Raw genomic sequence first — 19018 nt, 5'->3', positions numbered from 1 at the left:
AATTGGCCACAGCAGAGAAGGTAACACAAGTTACAACATGGCAGCTCCCAGTGTTTTATAGACACTAAAACTTTACACTTATTTTGTCACTTTTTAAACAACTAATGAAACTTTAAAAATACATCTACATGTTAGTCATGGACTAATCTTTTCTTTGAATGCATCATTCTATCTAGCATGTATTTAGTGTTTAATGTCCCTTTAAAGTAAAATAGTGATTTTACCAAGCTCCCTAGGAGGCCAAAAAGTTCTTTAACCTGCAAATCAAATAGCTGGTTTATGCAATTTGCAGCATTTTAAAAAGCTAAGTTACAGATAGAGTTGCCACCTGGCCAGTATTTTTCAACCACAGACATTTTGTTCGCGCCTTGTGTACATGCTAATAGCGGTATTTATGCAGGCTGCAGGAATAAGATTGTCCCCTGACTTCCCACAGCACAGCAATCAGCAGCTACGGGACACAGAATCGTTTCACACATACACTTTATTCTTTTGCAGGTGAATGGAGCTGGTAATCAGATGAAGCAGACTTGTACTTAATGCAAATTTTTATAGAAATGGATACAGTTTGAGAGACATATAAATGGTTACAGGCACTGCTGCTAATTCCGGCCTTTAAAGGGACACAAAACCCAATTTTTTTTTGGATAGACCATGACGTTTTAAGCAACTTTCGAATTTACTCCTATTATCATTTTTTTATTTGTTCTCTTGGTATCTTTATTTGAAAAAAGCAGGAATGTAAAGGCCCATTTTTGGTTTAGCACCTGGGTAGCACTTGCTGATTGGTGGCTAAATGTAGCCACCAATCAGCAAGCGCTACCCAGGTGCTAAACCAAAAATGGGCCGGCTCCTAAACTCCTAAATTCCTGCTTTTTCAAATAAAGATAGCAAAATAACAATGAAAAATGTAGGAGTAAATTAATTAAGTAGTAAAGTTGCTTAAAATTGCATGTTCTATATGAATCATAAAAGAAAAAAATGTGGGTCATGTGTCCCTTTAAGACAGATGAACCTATATACAGAGGCTTGTAGCCGCATTCCTGGGCTCTGTATACGCCAGTGAGCTACACGGAAGTCTGACAGTAGAAGTGCTTTAAATGCCAATCCAGCTGCTCCTACTCTACTCGCTTTGCCCCCCTTTAGTTCTGCGTGCTGATCCCTCCTTCCTTGTATGTCCTGATCTCACTACACACAGGGCACTGTTCAGTGTGTACTGAAGGGAAATTATCGGTTTAAAGTCTAGCTGACACATTCCCATAAGCTGTCAAAAGGTCATCACTAATTAAATAACAAAGGACAAATATTGTAAAGAAGGGGGAAGGGGATTTCTCTTGAAAGGGACATTCCGGTCAAAATTTAAAATAATTACATCTAATAGAAACATATTTGCAATATACATGTATTGGCAAATGTTTTTAGTAAAAGTTATCACTGTTATAATGTTAAAGGGACATTAAACCCAACATTTTTCTTTCAGGATTCAGATAGAGGATGTAATTTTTAAACAACTTTTCATTTTACTTATATGATCAAATTGTCTTCATTTTCTTGTTTATCCTTTGTTGAAAAGTGTGAACGGGTCTGCAGTACTATATGGCAGCAGTTTTGCAAGAGTGTTATACATTAGAAAGAGCACTAGATGGCAGCACTAGTTCCTGTTGGGTAGTGCTCCAGACATTTGCAAGCTGCCTTTCTAGTTATCTCTTCAACAAAGAATAACAAGAGAACAAAGGAAATTTGATAATAGAGGTAAATGGAAAACTTCATTTTTACATTGTATTCTCTATCCGAATCATGAAAAAAAATGGGTTTCATGTCTATAATATTTTTTCTCTGCATGTGCATGTGACGCATAGCTAGATATTTTTAATAATGCAACTGCACAGAGTGTCAATGGGGCCTGTATCATGTCAGCAATTTAAAAATTCAATCATTACCAGATGGTACAAGCACCTTAGGCTCTCTGAGCAAGTGATATGTTTAAAATGCTGGTGCACAGTGCATTAAATACACTTTTGAAACAGTTATAGCTTTTATTAGAAGCATTTTTGCTAACACATGTATATTCTATTGAAAACTGAAATGCATCCATGTGGATTCCAATTTTGTCTGGAATGCCCCTTTAAGAACAGTTAAAGGGGCAGTAAACCTACAAAGTAACGTTATATAATTTTGCACATTGTCTGGTAGCAGCAGCGAGCTACATTCAGTTTAATGGCGCAATCGGGTGCACTGTGACTAGACAGCGTGCCTGCGATGTGCTTAGGAAAAAACAGACCTGCTCAGTAGAACCAGGAGCGGCATTCTGCAAAGTTCATCTTTGTAATAAAATATCTCTGCAATACTTTGTTGTTGCTATTGTGTATTTTTTTTATTTTTTTAAATATGTTTAATAAAGTATTTTTTTTATTTATCATACACGGAGTGCAAATGTGTTCTTTATAACAGATTATTACATTATTTCACTCTACTTGTTCAGCAGCTCTTGTCATTATACCCAAAGCTTATGTGGTGACATGTATGATTATGGAACTGTATGTGCCAGTGTCTATGTTTGCATGTGAATGTCTATGGATTTCCTGTGGTTGTCTATGAGTTCCTGTTTGTATGAGTACATGTGGGTGTCTATGAGTTCCTGTTTGTATGTGTACATGTGGATATCTATGAGTTCCTGTTTGTATGTGTACATGTGGGTGTCTATGAGTTCCTGTTTGTATGTGTACATGTGGATATCTATGAGTTCCTGTTTGTATGTGTACATGTGGGTGTCTATGAGTTCCTGTTTGTATGTGTACATGTGGGTGTCTATGAGTTCCTGTTTGTATGTGTACATGTGGGTGTCTATGAGTTCCTGTTTGTATGTGTACATGTGGGTGTCTATGAGTTCCTGTTTGTATGTGTACATGTGGGTGTCTATGAGTTCCTGTTTGTATGTGTACATGTGGGTGTCTATGAGTTCCTGTTTGTATGTGTACATGTGGGTGTCTATGAGTTCCTGTTTGTATGTGTACATGTGGGTGTCTATGAGTTCCTGTTTGTATGTGTACATGTGGGTGTCTATGAGTTCCTGTTTGTATGTGTACATGTGGGTGTCTTGTTGTTGTGTCACTAGGGGGGACACTAGGCCCCAATGTGCTTCCCCAACGGTGGTCATCCCTTGCTTTCCGCCCCAGCTCCACCAAGCCCTGCCCATGGAATACCTGGTTCTGCCCACAGCACACCCCACTAATGGTACAACCCAGTCCTCCTGGAAGAGCCCCCTACATTTAAAGGGCCATATTAGTCAAACATCTACATGCTTTAATAACATGCTGATCCATTTAGCAGAACTAGAATGTTAATAATAATGTTACACAGCAACTAGTGTTGCTGAATTGATTAGTGGTGGTTTTCGCTTGGGACCAACAACACATAGTAGTGCAGGGTCGTTAGTCTAAAAAATGTTCTATTGCCCTTAACTTCTAGAGATACCACTGGTGTCTGGATGTGTGTGCATGTGTCTGTGGGACCTTGTTTGAGTATATTAGTACATGCCTCTATATATGTGCACGCATATGTGTGGATGTGTGTATTAGAATAGGAGGGGATGAGCGATCAGTCATCAAAGGGTGGGATACCCAGTGTGAGGTGCATATCAGGGGTGCAGGAATTATTGAGGGAATTTGAGTCTGTATATTTAGTGTAAGGGGGACTGGACTATGTAGATGGTCTAAGCAGGAATGGAGAAGATAGGTGACTATGTAGGAAGAGGGCAGGGGTGGAATGAAAGAAACATTTTTAGGGCCTTTTAAGTGGTACAGTTCTTAGAACCCCTAGATTTCTGTCATAATAGTGTAAGATTCGGGATATATAGTTTGTCTGGTTTTAATTCTCTTATCCAGAGATCTGTTAGAAAACAAAGCGCAACCAGATTCAAGTGCAGATATAAGACATATGACACACCACACTATTAGATTGCACTTACAATGTTGACAATTTTATTAGGCAGTACAACATATCCCAATCAATGAAATCAAAGTATGCAAGGTGCAGTCCGTATGGAAAAAACATCCCTTTCCTTCTTCCAAATGAGTCTCCAAATGCAGTACTCACTACGTGTGTGATTTTGTCCTTCACAGGCTTCCGTACTTGCGGCTTGAATTACGATCGCTGTGCTAGAAAAGGCATACACAATGTCTTTACTGCAAGATGCTACGGATCCTCAGATAGCTCACAATTGGCCTCAACGCGTTTCAACCGCCAGCATGCAGTCTTTTTCAAGAGGTGATATTAAAGGGCCATAATACCCAAATGTTTAAACACTTGAAAGTGATGCAGCATAGCTGTAAAAAGCTGACTAGAAAATATCACCTGAACATCTCTATGTAAAAAAGAAAGATATTTTACCTCAAAAGTTCCTCAGTAGCCACATCCCATTGTAAAGGATTTCTAAGAAGCATATTAGTATGTCTGTCCTGGGACAGCTGAAAGGATGAGCGTCGTGCACTCTCATATTATTTCCCTATTCAGATTAGGGAAGTTTACAATGAAATCTCAAGAGAGTTAAGTCAAATGTCATGAGATCACAGTAAAAGAGTTCATGACCTCAGCACTGCTGATGCTGATTGGCTGCTGTTCATTTCTTCATTTTTATTTTTTTTACTTGCAGCTGGGAGCAGCTGAGTATAACTTTTTACACAGAACTTACTCTGCGGAGCTGAGGAGATTGTGAGGTAAAATATCTTCCTTTTTTACATAGAGATGCTCAGGTGATATTTTCCTGTCAGCTTTTTACAGTTATACTGCATCAGTTTCAAGTGATTTAGCATATGAGTATTATGTCCCTTTAATTCTCTTATATCTCTCTCCATAGCGCCATCTGCTGGCAGCAAACTGACATTCTGTATTTACCAACAGAGTGGCAGTCCGTTAATTAAAAAGTATCTTATTTTTTTTTCAATACAATGTCCCTTTAATTTGTAATTGTTTAAGAGATTTAGAACAGTGCCAGGTGCTTCACTGCTAACCTCACCCTCTACGGGGTGATTCTGCATTCTAGAGAGCTTTATTACTCTCTATAGACAGCTTACATCTTTCTGGGACTTCTAGGTTCTGTACCTTTTCTAAGAAAATGTATTGAGGCCTGTCCCTGTGAGGTCTGCAATATAATTTCACTACAAGCCATACAGCAAGATTACAAGTAGTGTATTCTGAGTTTTCCGCACACAAAAGTTATAAGGGCTCAAAGATAGGAGATCTTGGGTGTTAGAAAAAAAGTCGAGGCAGAGATTTTACATTGACATACATACACATACATAGAGAAACATGGATTTATATGTATATTATATGTTTGTATACGTCATGAGCTTTGCGCAACATATTAGGGTTTTTGTGTTGTTTTTTTTATGTCTTCTCCATTGACTTCTATGGGGAATACGTAAACGTGCATGCAATTTCACAGTTTGCTTTACTCGGGTTATTTTGCAACTTGTAATACCTGCCCAACCTCAAATGCGAAAAAGCCATAACGCGCGCAGTGTTTTGTTAACTGAATTGCCGCGCAACTTGTAATCTTGCTCATAGAGTTTTTGTGAATCAGCAGCATAGAGCTCTCAAAAAAGGGCCACAGTTAAATCTCCACTTGCTGGCTTGCTGAATAGATTTCTGTAATAAAAATACACAGATGTATATAAATAAACTTCACATTGGCATCTCTTTTCAAAAGATCTAGATAAGCAGCAGCAGGTGAAACGCAGAGGAGAAGGTTATTATGTAATGTATACTGTCAGCTGAATGAATAAGCAAACAAAAAAAGCATACAAAAAAAGGGAGTGAAAAAGCTACAAAAAATATAATCATTTTCTTTTAGAACATCTTTTGGCAACACAAAAATCAAGTCATAATTGACATCAAATATTGTGAAATACAAATTTCCAACTAAGATCTCAAATAAAAACAATAAAAAAGGAACCAATTTGTAAGCTATAGCCAGTGTCCTTCTATAGCAGCTGTTTCCATGACATCATCAAATATGCAAACTATGAAATATTTTTCAAAGTTGAAAAGTCTATAGAGCAGTGTATGATTTCAGACAGATCTTTACTTAGGTCACATAATCATGTGCTGTACATAAGCAGTAGTATGAAGTAAACATGTATTTTACCTACGTTTTGTTGTAAATTACCTTTTGTAAATTAAAGTGAATGTAAAGTCAAGCTCAATGCTAAACACTGCTTAAAAGCTGACCTTAAAATACTGCCACTTTAATTCATCATTTTTTCAGCAAACCTCTAATTAACTAGTATTTGAGCTTTATTTCATTACGATCGTCATCTCAATCCTCCGCCCGCCATCTTGGATTAATGATTGACATTGTAGGCTCGCTTGTGTCAACCAATAATCCGATCAACCACGGGGGGACCAAACCCCTTTCGGCTACGTCACTCGTATGTAATGCGCCTGTGTTTGGAAGCCGTCACACAGAGCTCTCACGCACGTTCACATTTAGCGCATGAGCTATTACACTTATGGGACTTTTCAGAGCGCTTGGTAAGTACGCAACGCATGCGCTGTGTATAGCAAAGCCGGGAGCGCGCATTGACTTTACGTATACAGTGGGTGGGACTGCTGTATACCTTACAGGGGATTAAATCCGGAAGTTGCGGGTGGGAGGAGCTGCTACCTAAAACGGAGCAAATTTGGTAATAAAAATATAACCTTTACTTTGTTTTTTTTAAAAAAATAAAGCGGCGGTTTTCTTTATTAACTTGAAAGCAATATTAAAATTGCTTAAAATAAGACAAAATTGACATTCACTTTAAGCTTGTTTCACTCACCCTGGCTGGAGTGTCTCCATCATAAAATGGATATAAAATCCAACATTTTCCTCTCATGATTCAGACTTTGAGGCCCATTTATTAAAGGTCTTGCGGACCTGATCCGACAGTGCGGATCAGGTCCGCAAGACCTCGCTGAATGTGGAGAGCAATACTTTCTCCGTATTCAGCATTGCACCAGCAACGCCGCCCCCTGCAGACTCGCGGCCAATGGGCCGCCAGCATGGAGGTGTCAATCAACCTGATCATACTCGATCGGATTGAATTGCGGCGATTTCTGTCTGCCTGCTCAGAGCAAGCGGACAGGGTTATGGAGCAGCGGTCTTTAGACCGCTGCTTCATAACTGCTGTTTCTGGCGATTCTGAAGACGGAGCTTGATAAATGGGCCTCAGAGTATTTCATTTTTTTACATATTTTTATTTTACTTTTATTATCAAATTTGTTTTGTTCTCATGGCTTTGTTGAACAGCACAAGCATTATATAGGGCAGTAGATTGTGAAAACACTGCTACTGAGCCTAATGAACTGCTTTTCATTACAGCAAAGGTGGTTAGGAAAATACATTCTACCAGGTTTTGCTGGTGGTATATTCCTGAATTGCTTTCGATTTACAAAACCTAAAAAGACTTTGCAAACACAGTGTTAAACTGTTTAGAATCTTTTATCGCGCACCTTTTTGTTGTTTGCATACTGTGCTTATACTTTATTTTAAGCATATATAAATCTGACATTAATCTCCCATTCTCAATTCAGATTAAATTAAACAAGGGCGAGCTTGTCTGAGCAGCGGCCCACTCTGGTCACAATATCTGAGGCAGCAAAAGAGATCCAAGCAATCAGCCGGTTATCTCTTGGGGGCCGATTTTTTTAAGCTTTGTATGGAGCTTGATGCCCCTTGTTTCCGACCAGCATTAAGGCTCACCGGAAACAGAAGTTATGAAGCAGTGGTCTAGCTCTGAGGCCCCGGACAGAAATCAACCCGAATGAATACGATCGGGTTGATTGACACCCGCTGCTAGTGGCTGCAAATCTGCAGGGGGTGGCATTGCGCCTGCAGTTCACAAGAACGATTGGTGCAATGATAAATGCAGACAGCGGATGCTGTCAGCATTTATCAATGTGCGGTGGACATGATACGCTACATTGTATCATGTCTGTTCGCACATTAATAAATATACCCCTTGGAGTTTATAGCATCATCATGTTTAAACATTTGCTGAACTGAATCCTATAAGTTTGCTGTATTGATCACCTTTTTTGCCTAGATAAGGACCATTAGCCTACTTAGAGCACTTAACACCCCCCCCCCCAGCACTTAACACCCCAGGTTACACAGCTATAGTATAACATGGATGAAATATACACTACTTTGCAAGCTCTATCGAAATATTTTGAACACAGGGTAATAGCCAGATTTGATAGCCTTCACTCACTGTCTTATTGAATCTACTAGAATTGAGAGGGATGGCTCTGAACACATGGTGACAGAAGACTCAGAAGTCATGGATCTTTGAGGGTCGGCTATGCGGTCACCGAGAAGCCAGATACTTCCTGAGGAGGATCATATTTGTCTGCCGCTTAGGTGTTGAGCACTACCTTGTCTCCTCTTATAAGCCCCTTTCAGGAACATATTTTATATTTTGGTCGCTATATCGATGACTTATTATTTATATGGAAAGGGCCAGATGAGAGAATTCCACTATTTTTGTACTGTTTACAGGATAATGATCTGAAATTAAAATTGACTTTCTCACATAGTAAGGATTGTCTTTCATTTTTGGATATTAATCTAACTTCAAATAATATCAAACAATGTATAGAAGTTGAGTTATAACGTAAAGAAACTGCTGGCAACACTATTTTAAATGCTAAGTCATGTCATCCTAAGCATACTGTTAATGCCATTCCAAAAAGCCAATACATGCGTGTGAAGCGCAATTGTACTAATCCCACAAACTATGAATATCGGGCCAAAGAATAAACAGATAGGTTTATTGAAAGAGGGTATAAAAAAAGAGAATTTAAAAGTAGTTAAGAGTCAAGTAAATGGTTTGGATCGAGCATCTTTATTTAAGTCAAAATGAAAGTCAGAAATGTCAATGGTAAAGAAACCTAAATTTATCACTACTTATAGTAATGCATATCACAAAATTTGTAATATAATACGTACTTCTTTACCAATTTTGGAGACAGATGATAAACTCAGTGACATAATCAATGAGGGTTGTAACTTTGTATCTAGGAAGGTGAAAACTCTAGGCAATATGTTGTCACCTTCCATGCTACCTATATGTAGGAAAGGAAATTGGCTATCATTGAAGTCAGGTTTTTATTAATGTGGTAGCTGTAGATGTAAATCTTGTTCTTATGCCATATTTGGTTCTGAATTTACATTTCAGGTAACTGGAAAGGTTTACAATATAAGACAAAATTTGACCTGTAACACAAGCCATGTAATATATATTTTGACCTATAGGGGGTGCTATAAGCATTATGTAGGTATAACTAATAGGCCCCTCAAGGATCACTTTTTAGAGCATTTGAGAGCGATTGATGATCCCGAATCAACTACCCCTATATCATTACACTTTAAAAGGGAACATAATTCGGATAGTTCACTTTTGGCATTCCAAGGTATCCAATTGGTTCCAAGATACCCCAGAGGGGGGTAATAGAGAAGCAATTCTAAGACAACTATGCCAAAAGGTCTGAATTCAGAATGGGATGTTAAATTGTTTGTGTAAGAATTTATTGTTCTAGTAAAAATGTTTAACAGTCGTTTAATTATACCGCAGTTCAACTAAATAGTTGATTAAAGTATATAAATAGTTATTCCCTTTTAACAATTATAAGTTACCAGTCAATATAAAAAAAATAATACTTTGTATACTTTAAGATAGGAAATTGTCACTTTAAGGTGTAATATTTGATTGGTTCGCTGTTTTTTATGGGAGGAGCTATTTTGGCTATATAATGTTACTTAATAAGTTGCCAGTTAAGGGTCATTGAAAAAGTGCAGTATGTAATATACGAAACATGTTTGACCTGATCGCTTTTTGTTGAGTGTATTCACTTTTGGATTATGCCATTAAAGGATTTGTTTTTAAGGAATAACCTGCCATGTGATTGTCTGGTGCAGTTTTGGATGTGGTATTATCTTTGAATTTGAGCATTGATGGAGTGCTCGTATTAGCACCAGCGGGTGACATTATCATTGGTAAGCATGTAACGGCGCTTCGTAGCATGAAGACGTCTGATTTCTCTTTGCAGTATACTGAAGTAAGGTATTTATCCTGAGTGCTGCTCTGTTTTGTCTGACAGTATCAAAGATATGAGGTCTCAGGTGTAAGGAAAAAAGGGTTTTTACATTGAGATACATACATATACATGTCTAAAGATGTTTATGTATGTGTATATATTTACATATGTATACATATATAGACATAGATATATATAAGTGCATTGGAGACCTTTGCACTTAAGTAGATGAAAGCACGAACATACTTACTTACTAATTTATGCAATATTCATATTTAATAAAGTTTTATAGTGTGTATTTACTGTAAATAATTGAAATTCCAATGTTGTTCACATAGCAGAATACAGTACATTCTAAGTATTTGTAAATAGATATTCCTATATATATCTGTATATATCTATACCTATATATAATCATCTTTATATATAGATATAGATATATATTTTACCAAAATACTATCAGATATATATAGACATATGTATTTATGAATACATTGAACATATTCTGCTATGTGAACAACATTGTAATGTGAAATGTTCATATTTTCATGTTAGGTTAGCGCACTTGAGAATAGGCGATCGGATTTGCACGCGAGTGGGGTGTTTTTTCCACTTTGGGTTATCACACGTGCGATATTATGGGTTTTTTTATGCATGTGCTCATTGGGTTAGCACGCGAGTGATAACTTTTTACTTTCAATTTGTAATATGAGCGCTCCCTTACACATGCAAAAAGCTTACTTCTAGCGCAGTTAACGCTCAAGCAGGAGCATTAAATAGCGCTTCACTCCTAATTTGGCCCTTTAAGTGCCATAAAACATGTTAAGATCTGTGCATAAAAATTGTTTAAAATGTGCTGTCAAGTATTTTAAAATAATTTTCAAAATACGTAAAATTATAGCCAAGCTGTCTGGAGTAGACTGATCCACCCCCCCCTTATCAGTGTTTAGCATCAGAAACTCAGGCATTGTATTTCAACTGAGTTCACAGCTGCTTATTTGCTTCTAGGCATGCTCCAGCACATAATGAGTGTTACAATCTTGCATTCTACCAAATCAAAGGTGGAGATAGATACAGCCATAGACGGAAATGTGTGGGGGAGGTAGAGCTGTGCAATTCTGAAACTTAAAAGAAAGGGTTAATGGCCAGGCACTGCAGTATAAATTTGCAGGTAAAGTAATTAAAGTACATATTATTATATTCTGTCTCTATCCCAACGTATTTTATGTCCCTTTAATGTTTATCGAAATATTTAGTTATTTCTCATACCTAAGTTCAAAAGTTACCTACAGCACTAGGATGCTATGTGGATTATTCTATACAAGCTACACTTCTTCCATCATTTTTTGTGAATTTTTACAGGTCCAAGTGTGGCCTCTTGACCAGTAGGATGATATTACACACTAAAATAGAGGTTTATGTTACAACTTTATCATTTCTTTTTCAGACAATCCTATACATTTCTGTTATTTTTGGCATTCTGTTTTGAAAATTGCCTGTGAGATTGTATTTTGTATGTCATTGCAAATACTGTATGTAATATCTGTTTAAAAACCTAAATAAAAGATTATATATATATATACAGGTAGCCCTCAGTTTACGCCGGAGTTAGGTTCCAGAAGGAATGGTTGTAAATCGAAACCATTGTAAGTTGAAACCCAGTTTATAATGTAAGTCAATGGGAAGTGAGGGAGTTAGGTTCCAGGCCCCTCTCAAAATTGCCATAAGTAACACCTAATACATTATTTTTAAAGCTTTGAAATGAAGACTTTAAATGCTAAACATCATTATAAACCTAATAAAATAATCACACAACACAGAATATATCATTAAACTAAGTTAAATGAACAAAAACATTTTCAAAACAGCATTATAAACCTAATAAAATAATCATACAACACAGACTTCACTTGCATTTTTCTGCAAACAGTTCTTTCTATGCATTCCAATCTGGACTGATTTATATACAGGAAGATCTAGTTCCTTTGAAATCTGCTCTGTAGCTCAGGTCTGGTTAAACTGATTAATTTCAGCTTGCTTGGCTTTGCTGCAACACAAGCGGACAGCTCCACCTACTGGCTATTTTTATCAATGCACTGCTTCTCAATGCTTTTCAATAGTAGTCACATGACTGGAAAAAAAGGTTGTTATTCTGAAACGGTGTAAATTGAACCGTTGTAAACCGAGGGTCACCTGTATATACAATATATATTGAACAGCTACTGAAGAGATATAATTATATACTGCTACGTACATTACATACATGTCATTTGTTGAAAAATATTTTATCCAGTGCAAATAATGACTGAGACATCAAGAGTATTAGAGTATTAGATTGAAATGTATTTTAGAACAAGTGAGTCAGTTATCCCATCACACACAAGTGTTGCTATACATCTGACATAAATGAATATCCCAGTAAATGTTGCCACCTCTATTTAATCATTTAGCTGGCCTCTGTCTCAACAAAGAGAACTAATTTGACTTTTACTGCATCCCCATTTGCAACATGTGTTAGACAGACCCAATGCTGCCTCCCTTCCCCTTCTTTCAACTCCACGCAAGGGGTCCTCGGCTGCAGCTCCCACTCCACGCCTGATCCCAGAAAGGTCTCTCCAGCCCTGGGAGGCTCCATAGTCCATTAGTTCACTGTTGTGGATACGTAGGCTGCTGGCCCACTCACTTAACATTTCTTCAGAATCCACATCTGTAGGAACCAGGCTGCCGATTAACTCTGCTGGGTCTTCTGCGCAATAAAAGAGAACAGAAAAAGTAAATCTACAACAACCTACAACATTCTGATGAACAACTGCTGATTTCCTCAATATGGCAGATACTTGCATAGCTTCTAGCAATAGACCTGTCAGGCATCTAACCAGAATTTTTTTGTATCTCAACTCAAAAAAAAATCAGTTCACTTTTATTCTTAGTAGTTCTCACATTTAAAAAAATCATTTGTAAATGATTAATTGTGCAGAGCAATTTACCATTTCATAATAATATTCAGTTATTCTTTTATTCATACTACAGTCTATCTTCCCACTTGCTCTACTGAAGCTGCATTCATCAATTTTATAAACAACCTCCTCATTGCTACAACTTACAGTATTATTGACCATCCTAGCAGCAACAGACCTACTGAACAGAGGACATTGGTGTAATTTTTTTGGACCCCCCCCCCCAAAGCAGTGGTGGGATTTAGCCAGTTTTCACCAGTTTTTAGGTATGTGGAGGGTCGTCTAAGGACTTAGCGCCTTAAAGGTTAGCTCTTTTCCTGGCCATGCAACGGATAGTGTTGTGGTATGTACCTGTGATGTAAGGAGAGGAGGAGTCAGGGGGGATATATAAGTCTGGGCAGGCAGGAAGTCTTTATTCCTGTTTCTATCCTTACCTTGAGTCAATTTATTTTCTTTTTCAGGAGCAATGAATGCAGATGGGCGCCATTGGCTGACCATAGCAATCACCCTGGCAGGGGGCTGTATTATCATTCAGATCTTTGTAAGTCCAGGGTGCCTTAATTGGTAGAATGGAGCCTCTCCTTTGGATCTAGCAGTCTTTTGGCTGAGGACCGTTGGCCTTAGTGGTTCCGGAGGCTCCTCAACCCCCTTTGTGGAATGAGCAAAGGTGGCGGCACCTTTCCGAATGTCAATTTCAGTGGTGCGTCAGACAACATTAGAGTAGTCTAAAGTTCCAGTGGCCCTCTTAGCTATACTGACATATAAAAGGAAAGGGAGGGTGTCCTTTTTCAGAGGGCGGCCACACCCCTTAGTAGGGGTAGGACAGGGTCCGCTTGCTGTTCAGTGAAGTTTTTTAAAGTAGCACTGTACTTGTTAAGTTATTGTTTAATAAACATAACCTTTCCCCCTTTGGGGTTGGTTTCTTTTCCCAAGAAATTGGTTTCTGTGTGTTTTTTATTATGTTAGATTTAGTCAATATTCCTTGCAGCAAGGTAATTAAAAAATGTCACCCTTAAAGGGACACTGAACCCAAATTTTTTCTTTCGTGATTCAGAGAGAACATGCAATTTTAAGCAACTTTCTAATTTACTCCTATTATCAATTTTTCTTCGTTCTCTTGCTATCTTTATTTGAAAAAGAAAGGCATCTAAGCTTTTTTTTTAGGTTCAGTACTCTGGACAGCAGTTTTTTATTGGTGGATGAATTTATCCACCAATCAGCAAGGACAACCCAGGTTTTTCACCAAAAATGGGCCGGCATCTAAACTTACATTCTTGCATTTCAAATAAAGATAAAAAGAGAATGAAGAAAATTTGATAATAGGAGTAAATTAGAAAGTTGCTTAACATGTAATGCTCTATCTGAATCACAAAAGAAAAATTTGGGTTCAGTGTCCCTTTAAGATCCTGTTCCTAAAATTTTAAAAAGTGTATAGAATCTGTTTCTAAAATGTAGAACGTGTAAAGGCTTTTTTTCTTTCATGATACAGAAAGTGTGAAATAAAAAATAAAATAAAAAAAACTTTCAATTTATTGCTATTATCAAATTTACGTCTTTCTCTTGGGTGTAGTTGAAAAGCAACATCATTCAAATACCACACCTCAGGTGGCTTGTATTACACAGATTTACTGGCCTAATACACACCGCTGCAAACTCTCTGAGAGGGGGTGAAGTTTGAATGCTGGTACAGGGGATACTCACGGCATATGTAAGTATGCTGCTGAAATACAATAATAACTTTTACTAGAAGCATTTATGCAAATGCTTGTCGCACCAGGAAGAGCCTATTAGTAGTGAAAATGGATGGACGCCATAAATTCTGTTAAATAATATCACTTCTATTGTAAACGTATTCTAAACACAGCAATGATTATTCATTGAGCAATACTTAGCTTTGGTTTGAATCATACAATTGCAGGTAGGTAGGTCAAACTGAACACAGCAGGAACTTCATCATCAGGTGGCAGACACTCTGGAAGATCTAATTTTCAAATTGACATCTTTCTCTTGGTATCCCCTTAAACATCTCACAAATCACTTAAAGTACCAGTAAATACAGTAGTTTTGCATAATCAACAAATGTATGATAACAAGACAATGCAATAGCACTTTATCAGGCCCATTTATCAAAGGGCTTGCGGACCTGATCCGACACTGCGGATCAGGTCCGCAAGACCTCGCTAAATGCGGAGAGCAATACGCTCTCCGCATTTAACATTGCACCAGCAGCTCACAAGAGCTGCTGGTGCAACGCCGCCCCCTGCTGACTCGCGGCCAATCGGCCGCCAGCAGGGAGCTGTCAATCAACTCAATCGTATTCGATCGGGTTGATGTCCGGCGATTCCTGTCCGCCTGTTCAGAGCAGGCGGACAGGGTTATGGAGCAGCGGTCTTTAGACCGCTGCTTCATAAGTTGTGTTTCTGGCGAGTCTGAAGACTCGCCAGAAACACGGCCCTTCAAGCTCCATACGGAGCTTGATAAATGGGCCTGTTAGTCTGGACTTTAAATGAGTAGTAGATTTTTCTCGGACAAATTTTAAAGTTATGTCTATTTCCACTCCCACTGCAATCATGGGACAGCCATCAGCCAATCACAAATGCATTTACGTATATTATGTGAATTCTTGCACATGCTCAGTAGGAGCTGGTGACTCAAAAAGTGTAAGTATAAAAAGACTGCACATTTTGTTAATGGAAGTAAATTGGAAAGTTGTTTAGAATAGCATGTTCTATCTGATTCATGAAAGTTTAATTTTGACTTCAGTTTCCCTTTAATAAACCATTTATTTATTTAATTATTTTTTCTAATTAATCATGCTCCACAAATAGTAAACAACATTACACTTGTTATGAGATGCAGAATAAACTGGGCACTTTGAAAAGTTGTAAACACCACCTACGTGATCTACACAGTACAGTGTACAGCATGTTGTAACTTAGGTTATCATTGTGATGAGTATCTGTGTAGTCTTCAAAACATGCATAGAAGTAACGCATTTTAGCAAGCTCATGTCATCCACAAACGTACTTTACAGTAGGTCTAATAAGTATATGTAGACAGAGTATGTGTAGTTTTATTGTGCGGTCGGGGAACATTAATTTCTCCCGCACTCATTTGTAATAACCTAATGACAACAGATAATGCACTTCCAAATATGAGCACTAGTCCAGGGTTTGAGAGCAGAGTGTGCACTTTATTGTTGCGTTCCCAAACGTGATGAACCATGTTGAATCTAGCTATCAGTGCATTCCAGGGCTGATGTGTTTGCACATGAGCAGCAACTCTCCTACAGATACCAGCAGAGAGACATAAGTTCCAAAATGGCAGAAACCATAATTTGAGGAATGTGCATAAAATGTTTTTAGTGTTTAAGATCCCTTTAAAGTTTAATTGCGACTTCCACAGTCCATGCAGTATTTAGAAGCCATTAACAAAGCAGACAAGGAGCATATAGTCAAACATAAATCATTATATAGAACATTCTTTTTTTTTGTCCATTTAAAGGGCCACTAAACCCAAAATCTTTCTTTCATGATTCAGATAGAGAATAGAAATTTAAACAACATTACAATTTACTTCCATTATTTATTTTGCTTCATTTTCTAGATATCCTTAGTTGAAGAAAAAGCAATGCACATGGTGAGCCAATCACACGAGGCTTCTATGTGCAGCAACCAATCAGCAGCTAGTGAGCATATCTAGATATGCTTTTCATCAAAGAATATCAAGAGACTAAAACAAATTAGATAATATAAGTAAATTAGAAAGATGTTTATAATTGCATTCTCTTTCTAAATCATAAAAGAAAAAATGTGGGTGGCATGTCCCTTTAAGTGTTCCTACGTTTACTACTACTCATTTTGTTTTACTGGATGAATACACCAATACCATTCATAATCAAATAGGGCTATAATAATATATATGTTATCTTACATAACCTTAACACTCCCTGTAGGGTAACAATGGCCGGTGCAGAGTCTCCAAACACACTCCAAAGAAATTACTTGCACCCGGTTTCTTCAATAGGGATGTCACCACTTTATTCACATATTGTGGTACACTTCACATCCAAATACATCAGGTCTCCACCTGAGACCTTTATCCACCTGGGACCGAAATGTTGGATGTATTCGGATGTGAAGTGTACCACAATATGTGAATAAGTGAAAGTGGTAACATCCCTATTGAAGATACCGGGTGCAAGTTATTTCTTCGGGGTATATATATGATATTATAGATAGATAGATAGATAGATAGATAAACCAGCTTTGGTGAGTAAAAGGATGAGGAAGAAGAACTCCTCTACTGTAAAAATAGGGACACACAATACAACATTGTATAGCACAGCTGCATATATTTCCAAAAAAGACCTACCAGTGATTTCTGCTGGAGCAGAGGAGTACATATGTTTTCTTTAAAGAGATAGGCAGACAGACACACATACAGACAGATGGACAGACAGATAGATTGTAGGGTTGCCACCTTTAGTTCAGGCCAAAAAATGAACACTCTAGTGCCGTGCACAGCACAACAAACATCTTTTTGCACAAATAGCACATAAACACAAACTCACACATATATTTTCACACTCACGCACTCTCTATCTCACACACACACACTCTAACACACACTCACACACACACTCTCACACTCTCAGTCACACTCTAACACACTAACACACTCTAACACACACACACATAAAGACACACACACACACAAATAGACACACACACACAAATACACTAATGCTCTCCACACACATTTAAATAGACTCACTCTTACACACACAAACTCATTCCCACACAAAGACACACACACACACACTAGAGAGAAATACCTGTAGTCATGTGCAATATTATGTTGCAAATGCATAATGTCACCTTTTTTTGGCTGTGGCTGTTTCCTACCAATTTGCATGTCCGGGCCTCAGTTTCAAACCCGAACACACAAATAGAAACCTGATCATTCCCGGACAGTTGGCAACTCTAAAAGATATATATATATATATATATATATATATATATATATATATATATATATATATATATATATATATAATTTAATTTACCTGTCTGGATGGCTTCATTTCTTCTCCAACGTGACCCCCCACAAGTAAAGATGACTGCTCGTATGAACTCTCTCCCGCACAGCTTCACCCCAAAAGAGGGTACTCTGGAAGTAGCTTGGGTTCCACTATGCCACGCAAGGAGCCATAATGCTGTTAAGATGGCAGGTGAAGCAAGCTGCATGCTGTCAGAATTTTGTTGGCTCTAATACAAGGTGCGGGCAGATCTGCATGCTTCCTATGAATGTTGACCCTCTTATAAGCTTATACTGTGGGCTTGAACAAAGAGATAAGGACATGCTCCCTGCATCACACTTCATACAGACCTGGCTCTGAGAACAGAGATAACCTTTTAATGGTATAATCAGCGAGGGAATTATTCCAAGCTCGTTTGTGGCATCTATCACCCTGATTATTACTGAAAATTACAAAGTACTAAACAACTACATTCTCTTTAGAAGGGCAGTTAAAAAAAAAATGAAAGAGTAAAGGATGATAGGAATCATATAAAACTTTATTAACTGTAGGTACAATGATACATACAATTAATACAAAAAGGAAGAGGGCGCTTCCAGCTATAGGATAATGGAGCAATGAACACCTTAACCCAAGGTTAGACAAAAAATATCTTATTAAGGACCATTTAGGCCAAAAAATAAATAAATGGATAAGAAGGCACTTAAAGGGACAGTCAAGTATAAATTAAACTTTCATTATTCAGATAGGACTTTTAATTTTAATTGACTTTTCAATTTACTTTTATCATCAAATTTGCTTTTTTCTCTTGGTATTCTTAGTTTAAACTAAACATAGGTAGGCTCATATGCTAATTTCTAAGCCTTTGAGGGCTGCCTCTTATCACATGCTTTTTAAATCTCTTTTCAACACAAAGAGACAGAAAGTACACGTGGGCCATATA

General features: G+C 37.6%; 1 protein-coding gene across 1 annotated transcript; it reads right to left on the bottom strand.

The window, feature by feature from the left end:
- Positions 1–12399: 12399 nt before the first annotated feature.
- On the bottom strand, positions 12400–18283 carry RLN3 (relaxin 3). Its single transcript, XM_053716092.1, has 2 exons — positions 18103–18283; positions 12400–12823 (listed from the first exon to the last, which is right to left on the bottom strand). The coding sequence occupies exons 1-2, from the start codon at positions 18281–18283 to the stop codon at positions 12540–12542; spliced, it is 465 nt and encodes a 154-aa protein (XP_053572067.1). The 3' UTR covers positions 12400–12539.
- Positions 18284–19018: the final 735 nt, after the last annotated feature.

This window comes from Bombina bombina, chromosome 6, assembly GCF_027579735.1.
Source record: "Bombina bombina isolate aBomBom1 chromosome 6, aBomBom1.pri, whole genome shotgun sequence".
NCBI classification, from domain to species: domain Eukaryota; kingdom Metazoa; phylum Chordata; class Amphibia; order Anura; family Bombinatoridae; genus Bombina; species Bombina bombina.
The sequence above is the reverse complement of the archived record's forward strand: the minus strand, read 5'-3'. Positions and strand labels throughout refer to the sequence as shown.